At 44.4% G+C, this 24,771-nt stretch overlaps 1 protein-coding gene across 4 annotated transcripts in view; it reads left to right on the top strand.

Annotated features, from left to right (window-relative positions):
* Positions 1-24,771, top strand: part of LOC146831152 (uncharacterized) — a 1,851,363-nt gene that overhangs the window by 1,018,434 nt on the left and 808,158 nt on the right. Inside the window, exon 29 of one of the 4 annotated variants that reach the window (XM_085605392.1) lies at positions 1,866-3,503. The exons of the other annotated variants lie outside the window; for them this stretch is intronic. Within the exon in view, the coding sequence (XP_085461518.1) occupies positions 1,866-1,871 (6 nt within the window). The 3' untranslated portion in view covers positions 1,872-3,503. Of the gene's footprint in view, positions 1-1,865; positions 3,504-24,771 lie in introns of those variants that run through there. 4 annotated transcript variants of the gene reach the window in all.

Below are 24,771 nucleotides of genomic sequence, written 5' to 3'. Positions count from 1 at the left end.
CCGACGGCCCCCAGCGCCGGGATGCCTACGGGTAGCTGTGGGCTTTACAAATACTGGATTTACATTTTAAATTGATTTGAGAATATCATTATGTTGCTTTCTCAAATTTAAAACTGTGGCCACTGCATCAACTTAACACACTTTTTCTGGGGATTTGCATTTCACTTGTCCACAGCTACCAGGATTTTAGTTGAGTTTCACTGTTTTGAGTCCTAACTGGAGTAAGGAGCGGCCGGTATGCTGGAGGAGTGGGAGGGCAGCAGATGGTTTTTCGGGAAGAGGGGCAATAGGCGTCACGGGGGACTAAAAAAACATACCTGCAGCCACCCCCTTTGCGCTCTTTTGCTCTTCTTCACCTCTTCAGGACGGCACAGGCTCCAAGAATGCCCTGCAGCCAATCCTGAAGATGCTCTCACGCATGAGAGCAGCTTCAGGATTGTCCTGAGCACCCTCGATTTGCACTCCAGGATAGTCTGTGAGTCTGTGCCTGCTCTCCCCAACCCAGCTGCATTGCTGGGTTGGAGAGCACTTTCACTGCACATGATGGTTTGGTCGGCCTGAGACGGTGGTCAAACTATCATGCGCAGTGATGGGAGTGCTCTACCACACCCCTCAGTATCTGTCACCACCAGGCCCCGCCTCCAAGACTCGGCAGGAAAGGAAAAATAAAACAAGTGTAGTTTTATTTTTCCTTGCCTGCTGTTTTTGGGTGGGCAACGCTCCTCCGCCCTAGCAGAGGAGCTGGCTCTAACTAGAGTGTATTTTTTAAGTTGTTAAGGGGACAGCTCTCCAAATTGATAACCAGCTTACTGACTAGTAGAGCATGCTGAACCTGTCCCTGTTCTGTGTTTTACTCAAATTTCTGAATTGTGGATATGGTTTTTTCTAGAGTTCAAGCATTGTTGCCTGTTAAATAGTGATTATTGGGTTGATAAGCCAGGGATTCTAGGGCCCCTACCCTGATAATAGATGGTGTATTTTATCACTTATTTGTCAATTATTTCAATCATCCTTCCTGTTTAAATATTTAGTCGCTTGAGTTGTTTTTTTGCTTTTTTTATTAGTACCAGTGTTGCCTGGCAGGCCGGCCAATCCGATGTTCTAGAGTTCAAATTTCCCTTGATGACTTGGGAATTCATAATATTATACTTCCTCTCTGTGTGCGAAAAACGCTTGCTCAGGCACTAGTGATTAGCCGCCTGGACTATTGTAATGCCCTCCTGATTGCAGCAAGCAATTCTTCACTAAATAGACTCCAGGTGGTACAGAATACCGCTCCCCATCTCGTTAGGAATTTACCAGCCAGAATGGCCTCACTTCCCCTCTTGCGACAACTCCACTGGCTACCAAGACGCAAGAGAGTTAAGTTCAAGATATGCTGCATTGTACATAAAGTTTTGAATGGTAGAGGAATCGGTTACTTAACTAAAAAACGTGTCCCCTACCAGCCAACTGGTTAGCTATGATCAGGAGAGAAATCCTTGCTTGTGATTCCCCGTTTTTGAAAAGCTTGTACGGGTGGCAAAGCTTTCTTCTATTTAGCCCCCTATTGCTGGAATCAAATCCCGATCCACTTTTGAAAATGCACAGAATATCTTCCTTTTAGGAAACTACTTAAAACAGAGCTTTTCTGATTCTTCTCCCTCTGGTCTGTACCATTTGTTACGTTTCGTACAGAATGGAGATAACCCTTCGGGGGTGATTCAGGAGCTTTATAAATTGAATACATAAATTAATATATGTTTTCATTTTGATTTATTGCTAAGGGTAACTGGTTACTGAAAAATAAATTATAGACATGTTTTGCAACTCAGTAGATGTTTGTCATTGAATTATATACATTTGTTCTCCTTTCACATTTCTAGAATTGAAGCGTCGAGCTGTCACACAAAGTGCAATAAGATGGAAGGGGCATACCAGTCTGCAGTATCTGGGACATACCCATAGTAATATGCAGCATCCGCACAAAAAAACACAGCACTGGATGACAAATGCTTAGCAAAAAATATGCTCAAAGTGAGATTTTGAAGAATCTTGATTCTACTAACCCTTCAACTTCAACCTCGTCATCAGACCAGACCAGTAAATAGCAGCTGCAATGATCCACTGCCCTTGTTGGTGGAGAAGGGATAGTTTGCACTAAGGAAGTGAAAGCATAGGAAAGGGCAAACCCTGTGATTGTTGCAGCAGTTCAGGAGACCCTGAATTATCAAGATATGACATTTGGGTCCTGAGTCCAACACTGTGGCAGTGGAAGAAGCATTATGAGGAACGGACAACCTGGCAATACAGCTTGAGGAGGAGTAACAGCAAAGGGCTTACAGCTTTTCAGTTATAATTGCTTCATAGGCCCCTCCTCCGCAATAGACGTATTTTTCCTCAGTGTCGGTCTTGTGGATACAAGTGATAGGCATACAGCTATGTCCTTGCGGAGATGAAGAATTAAATGACTTTTTGAAGAGTACAATTTGCAAAGGACGAAGGTAAGCAACACCACCAAGGCTTTGGAAATTGACAGGCAGCCCATTAATGTCCATGGCATGTGAGTCAGGTGTGCTGAAACTTTAACAAAACTCATTTTCACCATTTGTTGTGTTTGCCATGGGCGCATAGGCTGGGAAAAGCAATGTGGTCATTTTGGCACATCAACTCAAAAGGGCTCATTACATGCATCGAAAAAGACATAGCTTGGTTAAGTTACATTTCAGGGCAATCTAGACTCATGGCCAAGCAGGAAGTTGTGAGCCAATGGAGAGTGATCATCGTTTAACTAAAACTGAAACATGCTATTTGTTCAGAGGATAGTAGTCACATTACCGAGATGGTTCTTTCTTTACCTTTCACAACAGTGGACCAAGCAACACTTGGATGTCACACTATAAGCTGGATGGCTACCTGATGGACATATGAAGAAAGCTCCTGCATTGATGGAAAAGATGAAACAGTACTGGTGTATGCAGCTGGGGAGACATTAGCCAAACAGGGCACTGACACAAAAGATTTTCTGAGGGCCCGGCGCAGTAGCCATTGGCGTGAGAACTTATGTATGAAATGTAAATGAGCTACGGTTTACATTTTTAGACGTGAGTCGACTCTTTAATCAGTGTATCAACGCTTCTTGCTAATGGACGTTGAACATAGCACCAAGGCAACGGAAATGTTGGACTTGTTCCATTGTGGAGTCAATCGAAAAATGTCAAGCACCGAGGGGGGCAAACTGAAAGATAAAACGCTGTCAGCATGCATATCTGAGGGCAAGTGATGGACCACACAAAGGGACGCTTACAGATCCGTAAAAAGGAGGCACGTTTTATAAAACCTCATTTGGGTTCACCATTGTTTCGGTCCTTCCATGTCTGCTGAAAATCAATGTGTAAAACCAGTATTTCCACTTTCCATTATCCCGAGTGATCTCCATTTTTTACTTGTGGGTTTTAAGTCGAGTTGTTTAACCATTCTGAAGGTTCATTTCCACTTTTTAATAAAAAAAAATTGACTCCTGCCAGATATCAAGAGTTGTCTCTTTATCTGATTGTCTTGATGTGCCATCACCAATATTTTCTTTTTTTTAGAATGTATGCAATTAAGCGTATTTTTAATGTAAGTGTTTTGTTTGGGTTACCAGTTCATGGATGCTGTGAGCCTTTCTCTCAACCCACTTCTTTCATCGTGTTTAGTGGTATGCACTTCATGTTTTCTAATCTGTGCAAGGTGGCTGATGACACATAGTCCCCAATTACTAATTCCATTATGATATTACTAAAAGCACTAAAACATCCATGACTATGTCTGAGTAGTAGGATTGCTTTTCCATAGACATGCCATTTTTTGTTTTGCTAATAATTTTTGTGCCGTTTGATGAATTTTCCCAAAACGTTCAACAAACAAAGCAAATTTACCTCAGGTCCTTGATGGAAAGTTTTGGGGTGATCCATCAAGTGGAGGCTGAGAAAAAAGGGGTGTAAAAAATTAATTTCCCCATGCATTTTTCATAGATTAAACTACTGAACAAAATTACACCAACTTTGCCAGTAAGCTAGATATTGGTTTGCAGATTGGGCTTTTAGTGATTTGGTGTAAATGCATTCAGCCGTTTTTGAGAAATGAAGGTTTAAAAAGATTTGCATATCTGAATAGTTGGATCTTGCGAGACTCTTGCGGGAGCGTCAATTTAAAAATAGAGTGTTCTGATTGGCCCAGTGAGCTTTTACCCCTTGGGCCATCTCACTTCTGTGGGAGTCAGACTCCGAGAGGGGAAGCACTCAGATTGGCTGCCAATAACATGAGAAACATTTTACTGGCAGCCATTACAGGACTTGGGTACTCAGTCCCCTGTCCTGAAGTAGATAATAAAAAATGATATGAGGAGACAGGGTAGGGATACCCTGCCCCCTAGTTTCCATGGGGGGGATGCCAGGTGGACTGCCCCTCGGGCCGAAATAAATAACAAATTGGTAGTTTTTGCTGTGATCCCAGTGTAATTGCAGCAAAAATCCCCCAACAAAATAGGAGGCCACATTGTTTATATAAGGGGAGGGGGCACGTGGCCCCCCTCCTCGAGCTGCTTTTGGCCCCGGGGACCCTATCTCCTGGGGTTCAATTAAATAATAATGGGGAGGGGGCATGTGACCCCCCTCCCGGAGCCATTTTTGGCCCCAGGGGCCCCATCCCCAAGGGTCAAATTTAATAATTATGAGGAGGGGCACGCACTCCACTTCTTGTGCCATTTGTGGCCATGGGGACACCATCCCCTAGGGCCCAAAGTAACTTTTTAGGGGGTTCGGCCCCCTCCATGAGCCTTTAAAGGTCCTGAGGACCCCACCCCTTCGCAGGGGCTGGCTCACTAGCTGTGTCCCAGGGAACCCACCCCTGGGATGCAGTGGTTTCCCTGCCTGCACCAGCGCTGGCATGGAAACTTGTGTTTACTCCCATATGAAGGGAGCATTTTTAAAACTCCCGCCAAATGGTGTCAAACACAAAGTCTGCTTCCAGCGGGTGAGAGCTTTAAAAATGTTCCTGCCAGCTCAGAGCAGACTTGCTTTGTTTCCCTGCCCACAGTGATGATGGCAGGGAAACAGAACAACAGATTGCTCCCACCTGGAGGAAGCAAAATAAATAGCTGCTTCTTGCGGGCGGTAGCAATGCTAGCTCCTGCAGCATGCAAAGAGAAAGCTGGGACCGTGGGGGCCCTGGAGTTCCCCCGTTACCCCCAACATGTTGTTTGTGGGTGTCCTGGTTAGGCACCCACCTCTATTAAAAACAGGCCTGTGGAATCGGGTTCCCGGGGCCATAATAGGCTCGAGACGGGGCTGCATGGCCACCCTCCTCTTTAAAATAAAAATGACCCTGGGGGGGTAGGATCCCCAGGGCCAAATGAGGCTCGGGGAAGGAGCTACATGGCCCCCTCCCCTTTCAAATAAAATTGCCCCTGGAGATGGGGGTCCCCAGGGCCTAAAGAGACTTGGGAAGGGGAGCCATGTGGCCCACCTCCCCTTTAAAAACAATACGGGCCTGGTGGATGGGGTCCACAGGGCCTAATGATGCTCAGAGAGGGGGACCATTTGCCTCGCCACTCTTTAAAAGAAATATGGCCCTGGGGGTGGGGTCCCTGGGGCCTCAGAAGACTTGGGGTTTGGGTCCAGACATCCCCCTCCCCTTTTAAAAAGAAAACGGCCCTAAGTGGCTCAAGACGGTCAGAGGAGTGGGCACAGCATGGCCCCCTGCCCTTTACAATAAAGTTTGGCCCTGGGGCATGGGGTTCCTGGGGCCTATAAAGCCTTAGGAGGGCTGCATGTCCCCCTCCTTTTATTAAATGCTCGGTTCTGGGGGATGGGGTCTCCAAGGCCTAATTTGGCTCAGGGAGTGGGGACACACAGCCACCTCCCCTTTATAATGTAATGCAGCTCTGGCCTAATGATGCTCGGGGAGGGGGGCCATGTGGCCCCCTCTCCCATTTAAAATAAATATGGCCCTGGGTTCCCTCAGCCTCAAAAGGCTCTGGGAGGGACTCTGCATAACCCCCTCCCCATTTAAAAAAAATGCCCCAGGGTGATGGGTTCTCCAGGGCCCAAGATGACCAGGGTAGTGGGGCCATGTGGCCCCCTCCCCTTTACAATAAGGTACGGCCCTGTGGAATGGGGTCTACATGGCCTAATGAGGCACAGAAAGGGGATCATGCCCCACTTTCTTTTCAAATAAATTTGACCCTTAGGGTGGGGGGCCTCACAGCCCCCTCCCTTTTTATTAGAGTTTTAGCCATGAGAGAGGGAGTCCCCGGGGGCTGAAGTGGGAGAGACATCAAAGAGGCCTTTGAAGATCACAAGGCCCCTGTCTTTCCTGCCCTGGCTCCAGACAAGCTACAGGGGAGGGAGGGATGCAGCTCCTGATGTGTGGACAGGCACAGCGCTATTCAGGTGCAAGAGTCAAGTGTCAGCTCCTCCCTCCAAATCTAACTCAGGAAGACTCATCAACCTGATGATGGGCCATCAAGATGGAACTGTCACATCCCAGCTCCCTTTGTGAGACTGTCTAGAGGAAATGCACAAAGTCCAGCTGTCATCCTAACCCAGACATGTGGCAGAGGCACGGAACTGAACGAACAGAGTCTTGGAGCATGCCCCCTTCACGGGTGCTGAAGTTGCAGCGGCTGTCTCTAGTTAGCTCCGGTAAATCTGTCTGGGTACCTTCATTTCTTCTAATTGTATCTCAAATGTTGCTGGATTAGTAGCGAGTTGGGGTTAAAAGTAATCTGAGTTGTCGGCCTCCACTTTGCCTACATTACCCCATTCACTACTCCTTGAATTCCCTATTACTCTAGAATTATTTTTGAAGCCAAGTGTTCAGGGAAGTCTGGCTAGGAAGCTATACTTGGACTATGATTGTGGCCTAGAAGCATGTACAGAGGGGAAGCCATTAAAGAAAGTCTCAGGCTACCTACCAATGCCCAAAACCATGTGATTTGAGCCAAGAGCAGAAATTCTAATTGGAAACAACAGTTGTCATACAGGAGAAGATGTTTTTTCCCAACAGTTGTGGAAGTTTTCTTGTTTCCTGATCTGGAAGGCAGAGTCGCTGTCTTTTACTGACTCAACTATTTTTCCTGGAATTACTCATGTATTGCACAGAAACTGCTCAGAAATACCTAACCCTCTTTAGCTCAGTTGACTCAGTTACAGAAGAGACCCTCACCTCAGTGATTAGTGGCTGGCTCAATAGTTGGATAGGTACTGATTGGTTCCAGAAACATTCGCTCTGCCATTGGCACAGTTATTTAATTGTTTTCTTTGAAAAAATTGCTTTGTAAGTCTTGAAGATGACAGGTGTGGAGAGTATTTTAGAGAAGCAACCATTTTCCAGCTAGTGTTTCCCTAACCTTCACGTTTTGCTCATTTGTGTTTGTTGTCACCTGTAAATCATTTTCCTGTTTGGATTCAATCACTGCCCATCAGCCCTAGTCGAGACTCAACTTCCTACACTTTCTCTTCTGTTGTCTCTTACAGTTTCCATGCAAAAATCAACTCAGTACTTCCTTCACTACTCTAGCCTCACCTATCCATTTCAGTTAATTATTCTATGCTATGTTGTCTCTTGCAGGTCCTCTTCTTGGCTGGTGTGACACATCTTGCATAAGGGTACCAAAATGTCTTGTCCAAACAAAGTGCAACACAGGCATGGTATGTGAACTGTCAGGTCCCTGAGAAATATGCACACACTTTCTCCCAGTTGATGAGAAGGACTTGAGCTAGCAGGATTCATTGTGAATTAGCTTCAGGGTCAGGTGGAACGATTGAGATATGCTACATGAGAGCTGGCAGAAAATGGTGCTGATTGGCTTCATATCTTGTAGTGTGCTTGTGAACTCACATAGTAATCCAAGCTGGAAACAGCCAGATTTTCAAGCAGCATTCTTATCATGGCAACAGTTTGTTAGGGGATGATATGGGGTTTAAAACCTTTGATGAAAGAATGAAAGGATCTAATGTCTGTTTTGTGAATGTGATCATATAAATCCTGGAAGAATGAGCTATTTTTGTTGCCTTTTAGGACTGCAATTTCACAACATCTCCACCAGTAGATCCACACCCATCTTCACTTACACTAATTATTTCTCACCTCCGGCACTCAAATATCTTATGCCTTCTCAAATATTTTGCAGACCTTCTGCATTGGTTGAGTTCAATACCATTGATTCATCATTGTTTTAGTCATCAGCTACTCTAACTTACGACTGAGTCTAAATACATCTGTAAGGCACAACATTCCACCTCTTTTACTCTTTAGTCCTCTTTTGTCTTTACACCAAGAGGCACTCTTGCATGCACTTAACATTCCTCCTCTGTCAAGATATATACATGCTACACAACCCTCTCCTGAATTTAGACTGGAATGTAGCTTTCATCTACCCCAGACGTGTATTGGAGACAGGCTGCAACGCAAAGAGAGCAGTACGTGAGAGAAATGGCCGCTTTCTAAACATGGCATTTCTAAAATAGTAATGTTAAATCTAACTTTACCAGTAAAAAAGATTTATCATTACCATTTCAAAGATATGAAACATGTTGCAGCTACTCCTTTCTAATCAGGAATTACAGCATAAAAGTGTTTTTAAAAATTCCCAATGCTAGCCTATGAGAGATGTAGGTCTCACAGTAGTGAAAAACAAAATTAGCTGTTTGTCACTACCAGGACATGTACAGCTCAAAAGTACATGTCCTACCTTTTACTTACACAGCATCCTGTTGTTAGGGCTACCTCGGGTCTACCTTAAGGGTTACTGATGTGTACTAAAAGGGGAGTTTAAGGCTTGGCAAGAGGTTTTAAAGGCCACGCCGAAGTAGCAGTAAACAGCACACACAGGCCTTGCAATGGCAGGCCTGAGACAGATTTGAAATGCTACCTGTGTGAGTGGCACAACTAGTGCTGCAGGCCCACTAGTAACAATTAGATTACAGGCCCTGGGCACATTGTATACCACTGTACAAAGGATTTACAAGTAAACTAAATATGCCAATTAAGTATACACCAATGTCACCATGTTTAGGAGAGAAGCAAATGCACTTTAGCACTGGTCAGCAGTGGTGAAGTACTCAGAGTCCTAAGGCCATTAAAAAGATACAGCAAAAAGGAGGCGGTAAGCAGGCAACATGTTTGGGGGAAGATCAACCTAAGGATGACAAGTCTAACACTGTGGCACGTGGCACTGTGTGTGGCCTTTTGTCCCACTGTCGCCTTTCTTTAATCTCTATGCAGTTAGTGCCTTAAGCTACAACTGAGCGAGTCGGGGTTGCTCGTATGCTTTTGTCATGCCTAATGCTATTGGTTGGACTTGGACTTCTCTGTAGGGTTACCCCAAACATTTTACCTGCACACCTCCTGTTAACTGAAATCCGTTTCTATTGACATTAGGAATCTGTGCGCTTTAGCACTGCTAACCAATGTTAAAGGCTTGTGCTTTCTCCCTGAAACATGGTAAAATTGGCATAGACCTGATTAGCATATTTAATTACCTAAAACTTCCTAATATATCATCCTTTATGCACCCAGGGCCTGTAAATTAAATACTACGAATGGGCCTGCAGCACTCATTGTGCCACCCACTGACGTAGCACTTTAAAAAGGTTTCTGGCCTGCCATTTCAGTCTGTAGTGCAGTTTTAAACCTACATATTGGACCTGGCAAAATAAACCATTTGCCAGGCCTAAACCTTCCTTCTTAATACATATACGTCACCCTTAAGGTAGGTCTGAAACAGCCCACATGTTAGGGCGCAGTGTATTTAAAATGTGAGACATGTGCTTTAAAGTCTTATATGTCCTGGTAGTGAAAAACACCCATATTCGTTATTCACTACTATAAGGCCTACCTTTCTCATAGGATTGAGTTACCTTATTACATTTAATAAGTGTTAACTTTTAAGTAGGAACAGTTAAAAATGTCATATTTGGACTCCTATGAATTGCAAGTTAAAATTATCTTTAATGGCAAAGTTGCATTTTAGATTCCAATTTTGAAAATGCCATTTACAAATACCTTCTAGGTGTTTTCAGCTGCATTGGGCTATTAGTAGCTACCTCATTATGAATGCCTATTGGGCCCAGACAGTGAACATTAGGGACTAGGTATGGGCAGGATAGGCCATCCTGTCAGGAAGGTTGGGGTGGAGTGGTTCCCTGACTCGCTCGAATTTCAAAGGGCTTGCCCCAGCACACACAAAGGAACTTGACACTAGTATTTTGTCACCCAAGACTTCTTAGAGCATTTGCAGTGGAAGGGAAGAACTTTTCAGAACCAGATGTGGGTGCAGCCTAGAAAATCCCCTCAGTTCAAAGGATGGCACAAGGTAAAAATATTGGACTCCTGAACCACTCTGCAGTATACAGAAGTATATGGAGGAGTGCTACTCCTGTACCTTCAGACATTACAAGGAAGGACTGCCTTGTTCCCCAGAGGACTGCCTTACTGCTTGAGGCTTTCCTTGTTTCCCTGAGGACTGCCCTGCTGTTTGAGGTCTGCCTTGTTCCCCGGAGGACTGCCCTGCGGTTTGAGGCCTGCCTGTTTTTTAAAGGTCTGCCCTGTTGCTTATGGTTTGCCTTGTTCCCTAGAGGACTGCCCTTCTGCTTGAGGCCTGCCATGCTCTCTGCAAAGGAAGGCTGGACCTGCTTCCTTCTTCCCAGGCTACCTGAGTGACTTCAAGGATCAGTTGGCTGACCACCTGTTCTGGGTTACAGGGACACAATAAGCTCCAGAGGCCTCCCTGCAACAGCTGGAACTGGACCTGCAACAGGCTGGACTGTTCCAATGGGGGACAGGGTCAAGACTGATTTGCATATGACTAGGTCCAAACTGGGGTGGCATGGTGAGCAAAATAAATGATGGATTTAACCCAGATCTGTGACGGGGGTGAATGTTTGACAATGTTCAGCATTCAGTTCATCATCTTTTTGTGTTGCCATGCATTAATCTATGCATTAGTCTATTTAGGGTAAGTGACATATTATTCGATATGTCTCTTACCCTGCATTCATATTGCTGACTTGCTATACACCTTTAAAGAAATGCCACATCCTACTCAAGGAAACTCTCTATGTGTAATGTTATCGTGTAAACTTACAAATAAACACTACTTCTGCGTTCCAGCACTGTGTGCACTGCCCTTAAATTGTTTCGCTAAATCATTCTCTTACTCTTTCTATTGCAAACTCTTTTTACAGTGCTCGGATATTGTTTTTATGTATGCTGCTTATACCCCTGTTATTACAACCTCTGACAAAGCACTCAGAAACACGGACGGGTGGACTCGGTGCTCTGTGCAGAAAAGGCATCACAATAAATATAAATAAAATCATAAATACCTTTTGTTCCTCACTTAACTGTGAGCAGTCCTTTTTTCACATCTCTGTACTAAAGAAGTAGCACTCTAGCCACATGCAGTGCTTTCCACAGTCTGTCATTGTTCCGCACTCTTAGATGTTTGATTCATTGGACCGAATGGGGGCCCTCAGCCTTAAGGTGCCGGTCAAACCGAAACCATGTTATATAGCAGGTGCCCTTCATTTGTCATGAAGAACTGGGTTCATCCTGTGGTCACAGTTTGGCACAGAGGATAAAGCTGGACCCTCTGTGGAGGGGGGAGGCAGCACAGCTCCCCCGCCCCTGCCAGAGAGCGCCATTCCCTTTGAAGGTGTTGAAGATGATGCTGGATGCGTTCAGGGGAGGCGTGTAATGTCTATTGCACCGGCTGTAAACCACGCCATAAAAGCACATTCATTTTCATTTGAGTCTCTGGCTTTTTTTTTTTTTACATCAAATAGACCTCTCTTTTTTTTGTGCCGAATGCCTTGCAGTGTCCCCCGTAAATATAGATTAGAGTAATTCTGATGTGTTCTATAAGCAAAATGCGTTATTAATCTCAGCATACCACAAGGTGCATGCTCTGGTGAAAACCAGATCAAAGCAATATATTTCCATTAAGCAGGCACTTCCAGTAAGGTAAGCCATCTCCACCTCCCCAGAGCATTTCAGAGCATAATTTCGAAGGGGAATTTTGAAATGCCGCTGTTTGAACGGGAATAAAAATGCATCCAGTCTAAACACGATAGCCCTTTGTCTTGTGTTGCCTAGAATTGCAGACAGGTTTTGCAGAAGGATCCGCAGACCCCTCCCTCCTCCCTCGTGGCGTTCTAATTGAACCACTGTTGTGTGCTACACGTCTCCATTTTGTTTTCCTCTCCCCTTCGTAGTGGGCGCTCTTTAATCTGTTTCTCTCCGCTGCCTCGTTTTGCTTTCTCGGTGTATTACGCATGCTGAATACCATTATTGCCTTTGGTTATTAACTAGAGATGGATTTGGAAAAGTAATTTTGCGCCGGCTTGATGTAGCCGAATAAGCTGTCAAACATCATACCCGGTGACAGTGTGATGTCCTTCTGTGGAGCGGCAGCACAGTGTGTGTTATAGCTGGAAGGTTATAGGTAATCAGAGAGGATTACCAACGGCAGCTTTATTAAATATCTGTGGAGGTCGGCTGTGGCTGTGACCAGATAATATGAGCTTCCAATATGAAAACAGGAAATTATTAATAAACTGGATTGACTGTTCTGAATGCCCTTGCAAAAAAAAAAAGTTTATCTAATTTTATTTTCCAGGAAGATGAATGTCAAGTATTAGATTTATTATTACTTAAGGTGTAGGCCTCTCCTACTACGGAGTGATTCCCTTTTAATTTGTTATATTTCCCTGGATGTTTGACGATATTAACATTGTTTGAACGTGGATGTTTCTTCTCTCATTTTTCAGTAAGTAAACTTTGACAGTGTTCAACACTGTGTACCATACCTTTCAAACCTGGGTTCAGACGTGAGCTTGACAAGAAGCGTTCACTTGTATGGTATGGGCTAGCCTGACTTTCCTGAAAAATACACTATAGGCAATTTCACATTTCCTATTTTTTCGTTTTCGTAATCTTTTTCCTCCTGTGTTTTTTTCCCCATAAGACAAAAAGTCGAGCCATCCTTATAAAAAAGGATAAAACATCATAGCACCTGAACAAAAAAAAAACCTGCACAGCTTTTTCTAGCAGAAACTGGCTAGTGCAGGAACAAAGAACACACTTCAATGTTACAAGAATTCATATTATCACTTTGTTACACCTCCATATTGTTTGAAAGATTAAAAATACAGCTCCTCACAGTTTAGCACTGTGAAGTTTGACAAGCATTGAAACAAAAAAGGGAAGTGTAAATTGTACTAATCAAAACATCTGTAACGTGTGGCCATTTACATTTTCCTATCAAGACATTAGAGAAATGTTAATTTTAGACAACTCTTTTTATGACCCATAATTACTGTCATTAAGAAAGCTCTGGAGACGCACGTGGAGCTTTGACTGAAATGCTTTTTGACACGTTCTATAATTAATGTTGAATTAACCTGCTGTAGTGTGCGCCTCTGACAAAAGGCCCCCAGTTCAACCAAAGGGAAAAATCACAGTAACTGTGTACATCTAAAGAACGGGGATAAAAGAGAGAGCAATTCCAAAAGTTTCTAAATTGTGCTTATTTTATGGTGAATTTATTAGCTCCATATGTTTGGAGTATGAAAGAGACATTTGTGGTGTCAAAAGTAAAGCAACTCATGCTTGTCTGCAAACTGTATGTTTGTTAAATGTTCAGGGTCAACAACGAACATTTGAAATAGGTAGCCGGGCTGAAGTTAATGGAATTGCTACATGATTTATGCACTGTCTTCGCGGGGCGCCCTTTAAACTCTGTGCCAGAGTATATGAAATGCATACACATAAGTAATCTGAGATGGTCTCACGTGAAACTGCAGAATACTAAATTTGACGGCAGAGTTTCTCAATTGCTCCTAGCGAAAAGTGTCTCCAAGTCTTTTACGGTAGTATTATATTGAAAATGCATTTGTAATTAAAACCCCGGAGCACACTGTATACGTTATGGTAAATATTTAGGTGTGTAAACACTTGTCAGTAGGAGTGACTGCAGACGAATTAAGGAGTATTTTGGAAATTGTTTTGTGATATTGAAACAAAAAAATTCGCGAGAGCAATGCATGTGCTTGTAGTACAAAATGCAGTATGTTCCAGTTGTTTACTCAGTTTTTTTTAACCAGAGAACATTTCTGCATCTAATAAATGTGTGCGTGTCTTCTTTTTGCAATTGAAGAAACACAATGGGCCCATGTTGCATTGTTTGCTTACATGTCTCATGCCAAATAAAAGTTCTGCTATTATGTAAGACTTGATAATGGTGCAGTAAATTGTTTATTTCTAAATTTACTCCATGGAATATTCTCTAAACCTGTACACAAACAATAGCTTGTACCCGGAATTAACTACCACTGAGTCAAATACACTGTAACTCACCTTTTCAAATGGTATACATTGTGTGTGCTAATAAGTATGCCAATAAACATTAAGGGCCATATAACAGAGAGTGCTCCATGAGCACAGCAGGCATTTGTGCACACTTCTTGGAGCCCTTGGCCACTATTATATTAGAGGCTGCAGATCCTTCTGTAATATGAATGGCGGTGGTGTACGTTTTGCACAGTGCGATCATGAGGTGGCATTCCCTCGTTTGTGTGCAGGTGTGGGGGAAACACTTTGCTTCTGCACCTGCACCATATTACAGATCCAAACGCCAAGACAAACAGGCAGTTTCTTCGACTGAAGGGAAGGAGGTTCTATGCAGCACCCATACACAGCACCCCTTTCAAATGCAGGCCAGAATGCTGCTTGCACATTGACAGATAGATCAGCTACTAAACAGACAGTCCTCTTTCAACTAAGCACCCAACCCAGGGTAACACAAGTTTGTAGCTGTGGTAGCGTCATTGCTTTTACTGTAATGGGATGCAATGTCTCTGCGCTAGATGTACCTGATTAATGGTGTGTAGTGGTGCAAACAGGAACAGTGCACCCTATATGTAATATGGTCCCAGATTGATCATAGAGGTAAAATAGATCTGTGCAGATTTGCATGTGAAAAATGTTAATGTTGGGGCAGGTCTGTGTTGTAAAGAAATATATTGGTAGTTTCAGATTTCCATTTATATGCTTTTGAAATCCTTCAGCTGTAGTTTGAGCACAAAATGAAGAAATACAGAAGATACATTTCTTGAACATTCCAAAAACACATTTCTCATTCATAATCATATCCACATCCCATAGTTGCACATCTCCATGTATGATTGGTGGATGATATCTTAAATTAGAATAACACAGGAAGCAAAAAAATGGTAGAGATCACCTAAACAATTTCAATGAGTGGAACTGTACATCAATTCACAAAAACACAGAAACAAGTGTACCTCAAACAAATATTCACATTCTGTAATATTTTATTAAATTCAGATACAAAAACAGAAGCAAAAATTGAAATTTTAATTGGACGGTTGGATTGTTTAAAAATTGTCATTTAGGGCCAGATGTACGACTCATTTCAGCGGTCGCAAACGGAAAATCGGCCAATTTACAACTGCTAAAAAGGGTTGTGGTCAGCCACAGCCCGTAATGGGCGTGCCACCGGGCGGTGACGTGGGGCAGGAGAGGGGCAGGGTGGGAGGTTGTAAAATTCGTCAAATGGACGATTTCAGGGAAGTAACAGAAAAAATATAACAAATTTTGTTGCGCCCGCTGCATCGCATTTGGCGATGCAGCGCGCGCAACAAACTTTGTTTTATTTATTTTTTACGTTACTTACCTGAAATCGTCCGTTTGCCAAATTTTACAACCTCCCACCCTGCCCCTCCCCTGCCCCACTACACCGCCCGGTGGCATGCCCTATATGGGCTGTGGCTGGTTGTGGTATGGACAAACCATATTTTGCAAGTCGGAAACCTATTATTGAATCGCAAAATAGGGTTTGCGAGTCTTTATTAGGAAGGGGCGTCCCTTCCCAATAGAGAGTTGCACTGGTATATACGATTGTTTTGCAACCACAAATGCGGTTGTAAAACAATTGCAGCTATCACCTACTTCAAGAGGGTGGTAAGCCAGTCGCAAATGGAAAGGGGTCCCCACAGGACCCCTCCGCCTTTGTAAATGTAGGGAAAAATATTTTTTAAGACCTGGCAGTGGTCCCATGGATCACTCAAACACATAAAGAGATGTAGGCGAAAAGAGAGGTATATAACACAAGTAGAGTGTGGTGCATGGATTGTTTTCTGAAAATTGACCTCATCCACAATTTGTGGCATGCTTCATCACTGGGCTTGCTAACAACATCCCTGCACATACCAATGCCTGGGATGGAGCAAAAGGGAGGGGAAAGACTATACAAACATATAATATCGGGGATTGAAAAAGAGATTTAGCGCAGAGGTGTTGGTTGAAACTAGCTACGGAATATCCACTCTATATTTTATTCCTGGAATTCCTGGTCAGGATTAAAAAAATATATAATATAGGATGGGGGTGTCCGGGCTACAAAATGGCCCTACAACCCTCATATCTGCATGTCTGTCAACATGTTTCAGCCGATTTGATATAGCCCATAAAGGGTCTTCTGGCTTTCTTCAGGACTTTAGATTCCCTTGTATCCCCTACTCTCCGACCTTACTTTGTTGGTAGATTGAGGTCTGACCCATTCCAGTCTGGGGTCTTGAGAACACACTGCGGTGATACCTACAATGGAAATTTGACATACAGCATATTACACATCTGAGAGGTTTGACTCTCATTCAAACACACTAGATAAACACAATACCTTAGCTTTATAACACACGCGACACAGCCACACACTATTTACTTCCTTAAGTATACCACATTGTGGTGGTGTATTTCTGATCACTAAGTTATAATGTAGCACAAAGTGACCATACAAAACCCATAATTTCAGTGTGCTGAAATTTGCATAGCTATGTATAGTGGAGACCCCAAACAGGTTCACCTTTAATGTCATATTACGTAGGGCACCGACACGGGGTTCATCCAGGTCTCAGTCAGGAACGCGACGTCTGGGGAGGATGAGTCAAGCAGGTCCCAGAGTTCGACGGCGTGCTTGTGGATGGAGCGGGTGTTGAGTAGTACGCACCTGAGATGGTTTTGACCTGCCCTGGTGGGAGGGGCAGGACGCGCAGGGAGGGCTAATGGGCAAGTGAGGGGGGTGGGGCTGCAGGGGGTGCAGTGGTGGGAAAAACCAATCAGAGAGCTATGAGGGAAGGAACCAGGGAGCTATGGGGGGAGGGGGACAGGATGCCCAAAGAAAATACAGGAGAAGGCACACAGGAGGCAGACACAATAGCCCAGAAGAGTGGGCAAAAAACAGCGAGAACCGCAAAAACGAGAGTGGGCACAGGAGGCTCGAACTCGTGCTTGCGGCAGCAGCAGCGGGAGGAAGGACACGGGCACAAACAGGTGGTGCTAGCTGTGCGGCGTGGGGAGCGACAGCCTGAACACAGGATCAAGGGTCGCTCTCCTCATTGCGCAGAGGTCGCCATTACGAATGGGAGGTAAGAGGGAGGAGCAGCTGGGATGTGGGTGGGAGGGTGAATGGGTGAGTAAGGGGGCGGGGCCACAGGGGGTGCAACGGCGGGAAAAAGCAATCAGAGAGCTGCGAGGGAAGGAACCAGGGAGCTATGGTGGGAGGAGGGCAGGGCGCTGAAAGAAAATACAGGAGAAAGCACTCAGCACACGCACCATTAGATACAGACACCCTTTCAACACCTACCATTTTCTGACTCATCGTGGGGCACAAAGAGCATCTTCAATGAGAGAGAACTAGATGACGGAATGCACTTTACTACTTTAAACGTTCTACAAAATTATGCAACAGACAGTTCTTCCAGTAGTCCCATTCAGACCACGGAGAAGTTATTGACCTATCAGTGTGTTAACGCATTCGCTGGGTCATCAAGCATCAATGCCATAAATGGTATAGAAACGCCCACATTTACCTAAAATACTACTGAAAATGGCCACATGCCTCCAATCACTAATCTACAACCACAACCTTTTATAACTCTTCTTGCCATTGCCAGCCCAATAGGTGGCATTCTGTGTATTATATGTATAATAACCCTTGCCCCTTTTCCATACCTCTGTGTTAAATGAGTCAACCAGAAAACATTGCCGCAACCAATGACTGACTACCTGTTGTGATGCATACACGGTACTCCGAAAGTCATCTTGCATTGTTTGCTTTGAGTTGAGGGCCACGCTGCCTACTTGGAATGACCACAATAGTTCAGCTACACATGATAAACACCTCACAACAAATATTGCAATCATGTAAAATGGAGAGTAGAGACCTGCTTGACTAACCCCTGTGTTTTCTCATAAGACTATGTGTTTCCCTGAGGACACTAACATTACATTCACATATTTTAAAGAACCAGCAATATCTGTTGGATTTAAAAAATTATTTCTTCCAGAGCCGCTTCCCATTGCAAAGACACAGATAACACACATTTATTTACTACCTTTAAGTGGAAAAAGTACCACACTGCCCTCCTTCAATATATTATTTCATATTGGCACTGGCGTGCTCCTTTTCCCTTGCCATGTGGTATAGAATAGTAATTGTGCTGTGGAATTTTGGTGAAGGACATTTCTTTAAGTGACCTTGTGGACCACAGACAAATCTTACATCCTGGGTTTGCCTGTGGATTACTTGTCTTCCAGCATCAATAGGGTTTGTAAACAGAATGACCCATATGCCTTTTTCCCATCCTGGAAACTGAAGAAATTACCATGGCAATCTAAAGAAGACTTCAATCCCTGCTTCTGAATGGTCTTTTCCTTACTTGGCTTGGTCTGTCACATACACAATCCTTTCTTTCTTACTTAGTAACGTAGGCCCTTTCCCACCATCATATCCAGATGTTTGAGATCAATAATTTGAAAATTCAGATGTTTTTGCTGCTCCACATAACAACCATCATAGAGAGGTTCCTGTAGGCTAGCAGGTTACACTGTGTCATACTCTAGCTACCACTAGCATTAAGATCCAAATGTTGCAGCAGAAATTACTTGGAACCCACCAGCATTCTTCCCTAATGACAGTGCGAAAACATCCAAGACTGTGCTTGATAATCACGGTAAAGAAGTGGTAAGGGGTAAGAGAGAAGGCACACAAGAGACGTCAGGTTACAGTCACACAGCTAGTCTCATCATATGGAGGCTCTCTTGGGTGTTCTGTAGTCCAAGTGACAGTTCTTTCATGCTAAACAGAACACTAGGCTACTGTTAATCTCTGCTCTTACATAAGTTTCAATTGGATGCGTTTTTTTCCTTTTCATAGGTTTCATATGAATGGTAACATTCTGCAGAGACTGAGAAAATACTCAAGAATCACTCTAATAATAGGTTCAATTATAGTAAATGGTCAGCCTATCAATGGCATAGTACCTCTATTTTGCTAGAGCCAAGGGAATCATCATGCGACTGGTCCTATTCTGATGTCGCACACAGTGGTTACAGCTCCACAATTTAAGGTACTGAACAGAAATTAAGACAGTTGCAACAGCACAACTTAGAAGGCGTAGCGGAGTTCCAGTATGTAGGTGCAAGGGGCAGTTCAATAATTCAACCGTAGTTTTATAAAACAAACAAATATATCTGTCTCCTTAGCTAATCATTAACCTGACGCCCCTGAAGATAGTGGTGGAAAAGGCGAAGAGTTCCAAGGATGCATGTGTTAGACTTGTCCTTATCTGCAGGGTCATCTCCCAAAAGTTTTGTCTTCCTCCTCCTAGTTTGGCTGAATTTATTTTTGTTAGCCATAGGGCTCTGTGCACTTTACCATTGCTAATCAGTGCTAAAGTGCTTGTCTGCTCTCCTCTAAACATGGTCAGATTGGCTTATACCCAATTGGCATATTTAATTTACTTGCAAGTCCCTATTAAAGTGGTACTACGTGTACCCAGGGCCTGAAAATTAAATGCTACTAGTGGGCCTGCTGCACCGATTGTGCCACCCACTTAAGTAGCACTTTAAACATGTCTCAGGCCCGTCATTGCAGCCTGTGTGTGCAGTTTAAACTGCCAGGTCATATTTAAAAGGTAAAACACATGAGTTTACATTTTACATGTCCTGGCAGTGAAATACTCTAAAATTCATTTTTCACTACTGCAAGGCTTTTCTCTCCCATATGATATAATGGGAATTACCTTATTTCATAAGTGTAATTTCTAAATGGGAACAGGTAACTATCTCATGTTTGGTGTCTCTGGAATCCTAATTTATAATCCTAATTTATGGTAAAGTCAGATTCAAAATTACAAATTTGAAAATGCCTCTTTTAGAATTTGGCATGTTCCTGCCTTAACCATTTAGTGCTTGTAGCCTGTCTCTGGTCACATGAGTGGGTGTAGCTGACAGTTGAGCTTTGTGTATTCCTCCTAGACAGCCACACACAATAGACAGCTTAGATGTGCCTGGATGGGCCGTCACTTGCAGGATGGAAGGGAGGAGCTTTCGTGCCACAAATCAGCACGAAGCCTCGTCAGCCCTACCCTTCACCCTGCAGCACCGCCCACTCGTGGGGACCACCAAAGCGAAGCTGCAGAACTGTCAACCCACGACAGCAGGCTCTTCATGCTTTTCAGACAGCCTCCCGCGATACTCTCCCTGCTCATCGTGGACCTCTTCAACGCGAACAGGACTCTTGGCACAACTTAAGAAGGTAAAACTTCAGTGGGACTAACCTGGAACTGCATCTGACCTGCGCTCCACTGTGGACGGCCTGAACATTTGACTTTGACATGGTCCTGCGCGACCAGATAGCCTGAGTTGGCACTTTGTGCTTTTGGTGGTATTGTCACTAAATTGTTTAAAAAATCATAGCTTCAGTTGTACTGATTGGACTTTTGTCATTTTGGTCTCGATTTTGTAATAAATGTTGCTCTATTTTTCTTAATTGGTGTGGGGTCCTTTTGTGTTGTGTTTTCACTGTGATACTGTTTGAAGTGTTGCACAAATACTTTACAAAATGCCTCAGAGTTAAGTCTGACTGCTTTGCGCAAAGCTACGCTAGGGTTGAACATAGCGTCATTTAGGGTTGATTGTGACTTCACCCTGAGAGGAATTGTGGTTGCAGCTGGGGAAAGGCTTCCACACCCTCAACCAGTAACCCAATTTCTTACAGAATGGAAATTGTTTGAACGAATTTTAAGAATGTTAGGAAATTCTTTAAAGTGATACTATAGAATAAGTTCTAAGATGTGCCACAAGCAGAAGACGTCTGAGAAGATTAACTTTGTGTCAGCTTGTAGATTGTCTTATTTGGATAGCCAGGAACACAGGTGAAGAGCAGAATCTAAGTAGGGGAACACTGGAAAAGAGCAGGTCCCAAGCAAAAACTCTCTATCATCAACAAGGAGGAAAGCCAAGGACATGGCCATGCGCAGTTATGGATATTATAAACTTTGGGATCCTCAAATCTTGTAGTAGATTCTCAAATCCAGTGGCTCCTCATTCCTGCAGTAGTATTCAAATCCCAGGCTTCTAGAATCCTGTGTTGATTCCTGGAATCCTGATGTAGCCTGCCACTTAGATGAGACATACTGTCAAAGCTTTTGGAGTGCCCACGTGAGAACAGGGTTGCTGTGCTGGTGAATGGGAGTGGGGTCACAAATGGGCAGCACACACAAGGCAGCCACAATTATGGGCAGCTTGACTTCTGTCAAGCTAGTGTGATGACATCCTTAATAGCAATGCTCTGAGTTACGGGTAGAAGGAGTGGCTAATAATCCCCAGGACCAGATGTGGATGGGAGTGGGGATGAACACCTGGGGTAAACCATGGCACACTGTGCTTCATAAAGCATGATTTTATTTTCCAAGAACACAGTTATTGAAGTTTTATTGCACTCCATTTATCCAATTCTCACACAATGGCTCTATTGCTCTTACTTGGTTTCTTAAAATCATCTGACATTCGGTGGGGATAAGACCAAATCACATAATTAAGGCACATTTGTGAGCAGCCATTTTTGTTTTACTGTGCTTCATTACTTTAACTTAGTTTGAGAATATCAACATTTCCCCTTGTTAGAAATGGGATTTCTGGTTGATTAAGGTTTGCGCCAAAGCCAGGCAGAAACCACTACTCTAGTCAGGGCAAGGGAGTTAGACGCCAAAGATAACCCCTGCTCACCGCCTTGGTAGCTTGGCACGAGCAGTCAGGCTTATCCCGGAGGCAATGTGTAAAGCGTTTGCGCACGCACACAGCAACAACACCCCAGGCACACCGCAAAAGGTACTCCACACAAGGTTATATATAAAAATAGCCTTTGTATTATGATAAACACATTAGATCATAATCACATAATATACACTGTGCCAACTGGCAGTAGGCAATATTCACAGGGGACTATTTACACATGACAGGGCCAATGGGGCCACTGTCAAAACCATAAAAAATCACCAATTGTAAATGTAGCACAAATAGTAAATGTAGCGCACAGCCAGTAACTACTGGTTAAGTTAGGAACTTAGCATGGGATCCTACAATGTAAAACAGAAGAGGCATAAATCACCTGGCGCATGAAACTACATTAACATCACACATTATGCCATAATCATATGAGGCATTAGGCCTCGCAAGCATAAACACTTTAGGAAACAATGGTCATAAAGTCAGGGTGCCTCAATTGGAGGCACAACGCACTGACACTGGCCCCAGGCCAACTGGCCTTTCACAGGGGCTCAAATGCCCAATGTCCAGAATCTCCGGGCAGGCTGTGCATGCAGCAAAAGTAAAGTGCGCAGATGCCCAAGCCTAAACGTGGCAGCTGCCCACTACTTGCTGGGCAGCTGTTAAAATGAGCACGGGCACTGGGGAGCCGCTCTCTGGGACTCTAAATGAAATAAATGTACCCAGACATTGCAGCTGCCTGTGTGCTCGCAGAGCAGCTGAATATGGCACGGGCACCACTGTGCCCTGTGAGTCCCCCACTGGGACCCTAGAAACAAAGGCCCACGTTGGAGCGGCCCTCTGGCAGGCGGGGCCGCTCAAGGAAGAAGCTCTGACACCAACTGTGCCCTAAAAACAACATTGCGGTCCCTGTCGTTGGAGCAGCCTGCTCCCTTTGCGGGAGCGCTCAGGCACTGTGCCTTCACTGGCAGTAACAGACTGAGGGTGCCAAGAAATGCCCCCAAGCCACATGGGGACCAAATGCAGCCTCCCGCCCGCGATCCACCCAACTCACAGGGACTCTTCGGTTTGCCCTTTGGTCTCCTCTCCTCAGTGCGGACTGCGCGGGCTGACATGCGGCGGGAGCAGGCACCGACAATGTGCCTCGTGCCCCCTCCGCCTTACTCCCAGACGGCTGCGGCTTCTCCTGTGGAGCCTCCGAGGCTCCAGGTGATTAGGGGGCGTGGGGGGCTCCTACCTCCGACACAGGAGCCCCGCCAGTACTTTCAACCACTCTCGGCTTCTCACCAGGCACCATGGGGCTCTCCCTCGCTCTCAGGGGCTGCAGGTGCAGACGCCGACTTTGTCCTCGTGGTCTTCCCTGGAGCCGGGACTTCCTGACTCCACTCTGTGTCACAATGACGTGGCGGTTGTAGTCCCGATTGCCAGGCAACACTCCTGCTTCTCCGTGGGCCTCGGCGTTGATTTTCTTCTCTGCTGCTCGGTGCTGCGACAGCAACCTGCTTGGACACAGCGCTTCTCTCCTCTTGAAACTGCAGGCAGTGCGGGGTGGGCACTAGGGGTGGGCGGAATTTGCGGAATTAACCTTCGCAAATTATCGCGAGAATGTTTAAAATTATCGCAAACAAGCAGAAATATCGCGAAGATGCGGAAGTTTTTTTCCGGCATGTTCGCGAGATTTTCTGCATGGTTGCGGGTCGCCAACTTACCCATGTGGTTGCTTGCGGGCGCGGCCATCTTGTTTTGAGTTGTTCTCGCGGTGCATGATCGCGAGAAGAAAGACGTGATCGCGCGACGCATGACGTCACTGCGGGCGCGAACTGTCGCGAGACAGCGCAAATGGCTAAAAACAATACAACATCTCATGGAGAACGCGACCGGATCAAGAAAACTTGTCGGCGAACGCAGGGATTCAGGTAAGGCGATCGCGCGCGCAAGAATGTATCATTTTACAGCGCGAGCAAGAAACAAATTATCGCCAAGCTGCGGAAACCGGAATTTTTGACATTTTCGCGCTCTCCGCGGAACGCAAAAATGTCAAATTATCGCAATTTCCGCGAACGGAACGAAATTTTTGCCCAGGCCTAGTGGGCACCCGCCAATGAGCACCGCATTGCGGGTTGGGCACCCGCTTTTAGAAATAAATCCCTGAAGGCAGCAATAACGCGGGGTGGGCTCCCGTTTGATAAATGGCAATTGCGGGGGAATCCCTAAGTCTGGATTCCCTCTGTAGATGAGGCAGCTCAGTGCTGCGGAGCCCACGCGCTCCTTGGAGAAGAAAAATTAATTTAAATTAAATTAAACAATTGGAGTGCTAATACTGCCCTGAAACTAAAGGCTCCATATTATTCTGGAGGACTCATTTTGAAAGGATGAAACAGAACGTGTCACAAAAATATTTATTCTTTCGTTTGATTTTATCAATCTTTTAGTAATACAAAAATTTTAAATTTTTAAACCTTCCTGTTGCCGAAGCAGCTGGATTTAGAAAAAAGAAATCACGAAAGAAACAAGATTAATTTATACAATATTTACATCACAACAATTATACATGCACTGCTAACATTCCATAGGCAAATCACATACATTCTGATCCATTCATTCAATCACACAGGCTTGTTCATTGAAACACATAAAGAAAAACGGTTTTTGACA

This window comes from Triturus cristatus, chromosome 5_1 (genome assembly GCF_964204655.1).
Source record: "Triturus cristatus chromosome 5_1, aTriCri1.1, whole genome shotgun sequence".
In the NCBI taxonomy this organism is placed as follows: Eukaryota; Metazoa; Chordata; class Amphibia; order Caudata; family Salamandridae; genus Triturus; species Triturus cristatus.
This window is presented reverse-complemented; position numbering and strand designations above follow the sequence as displayed.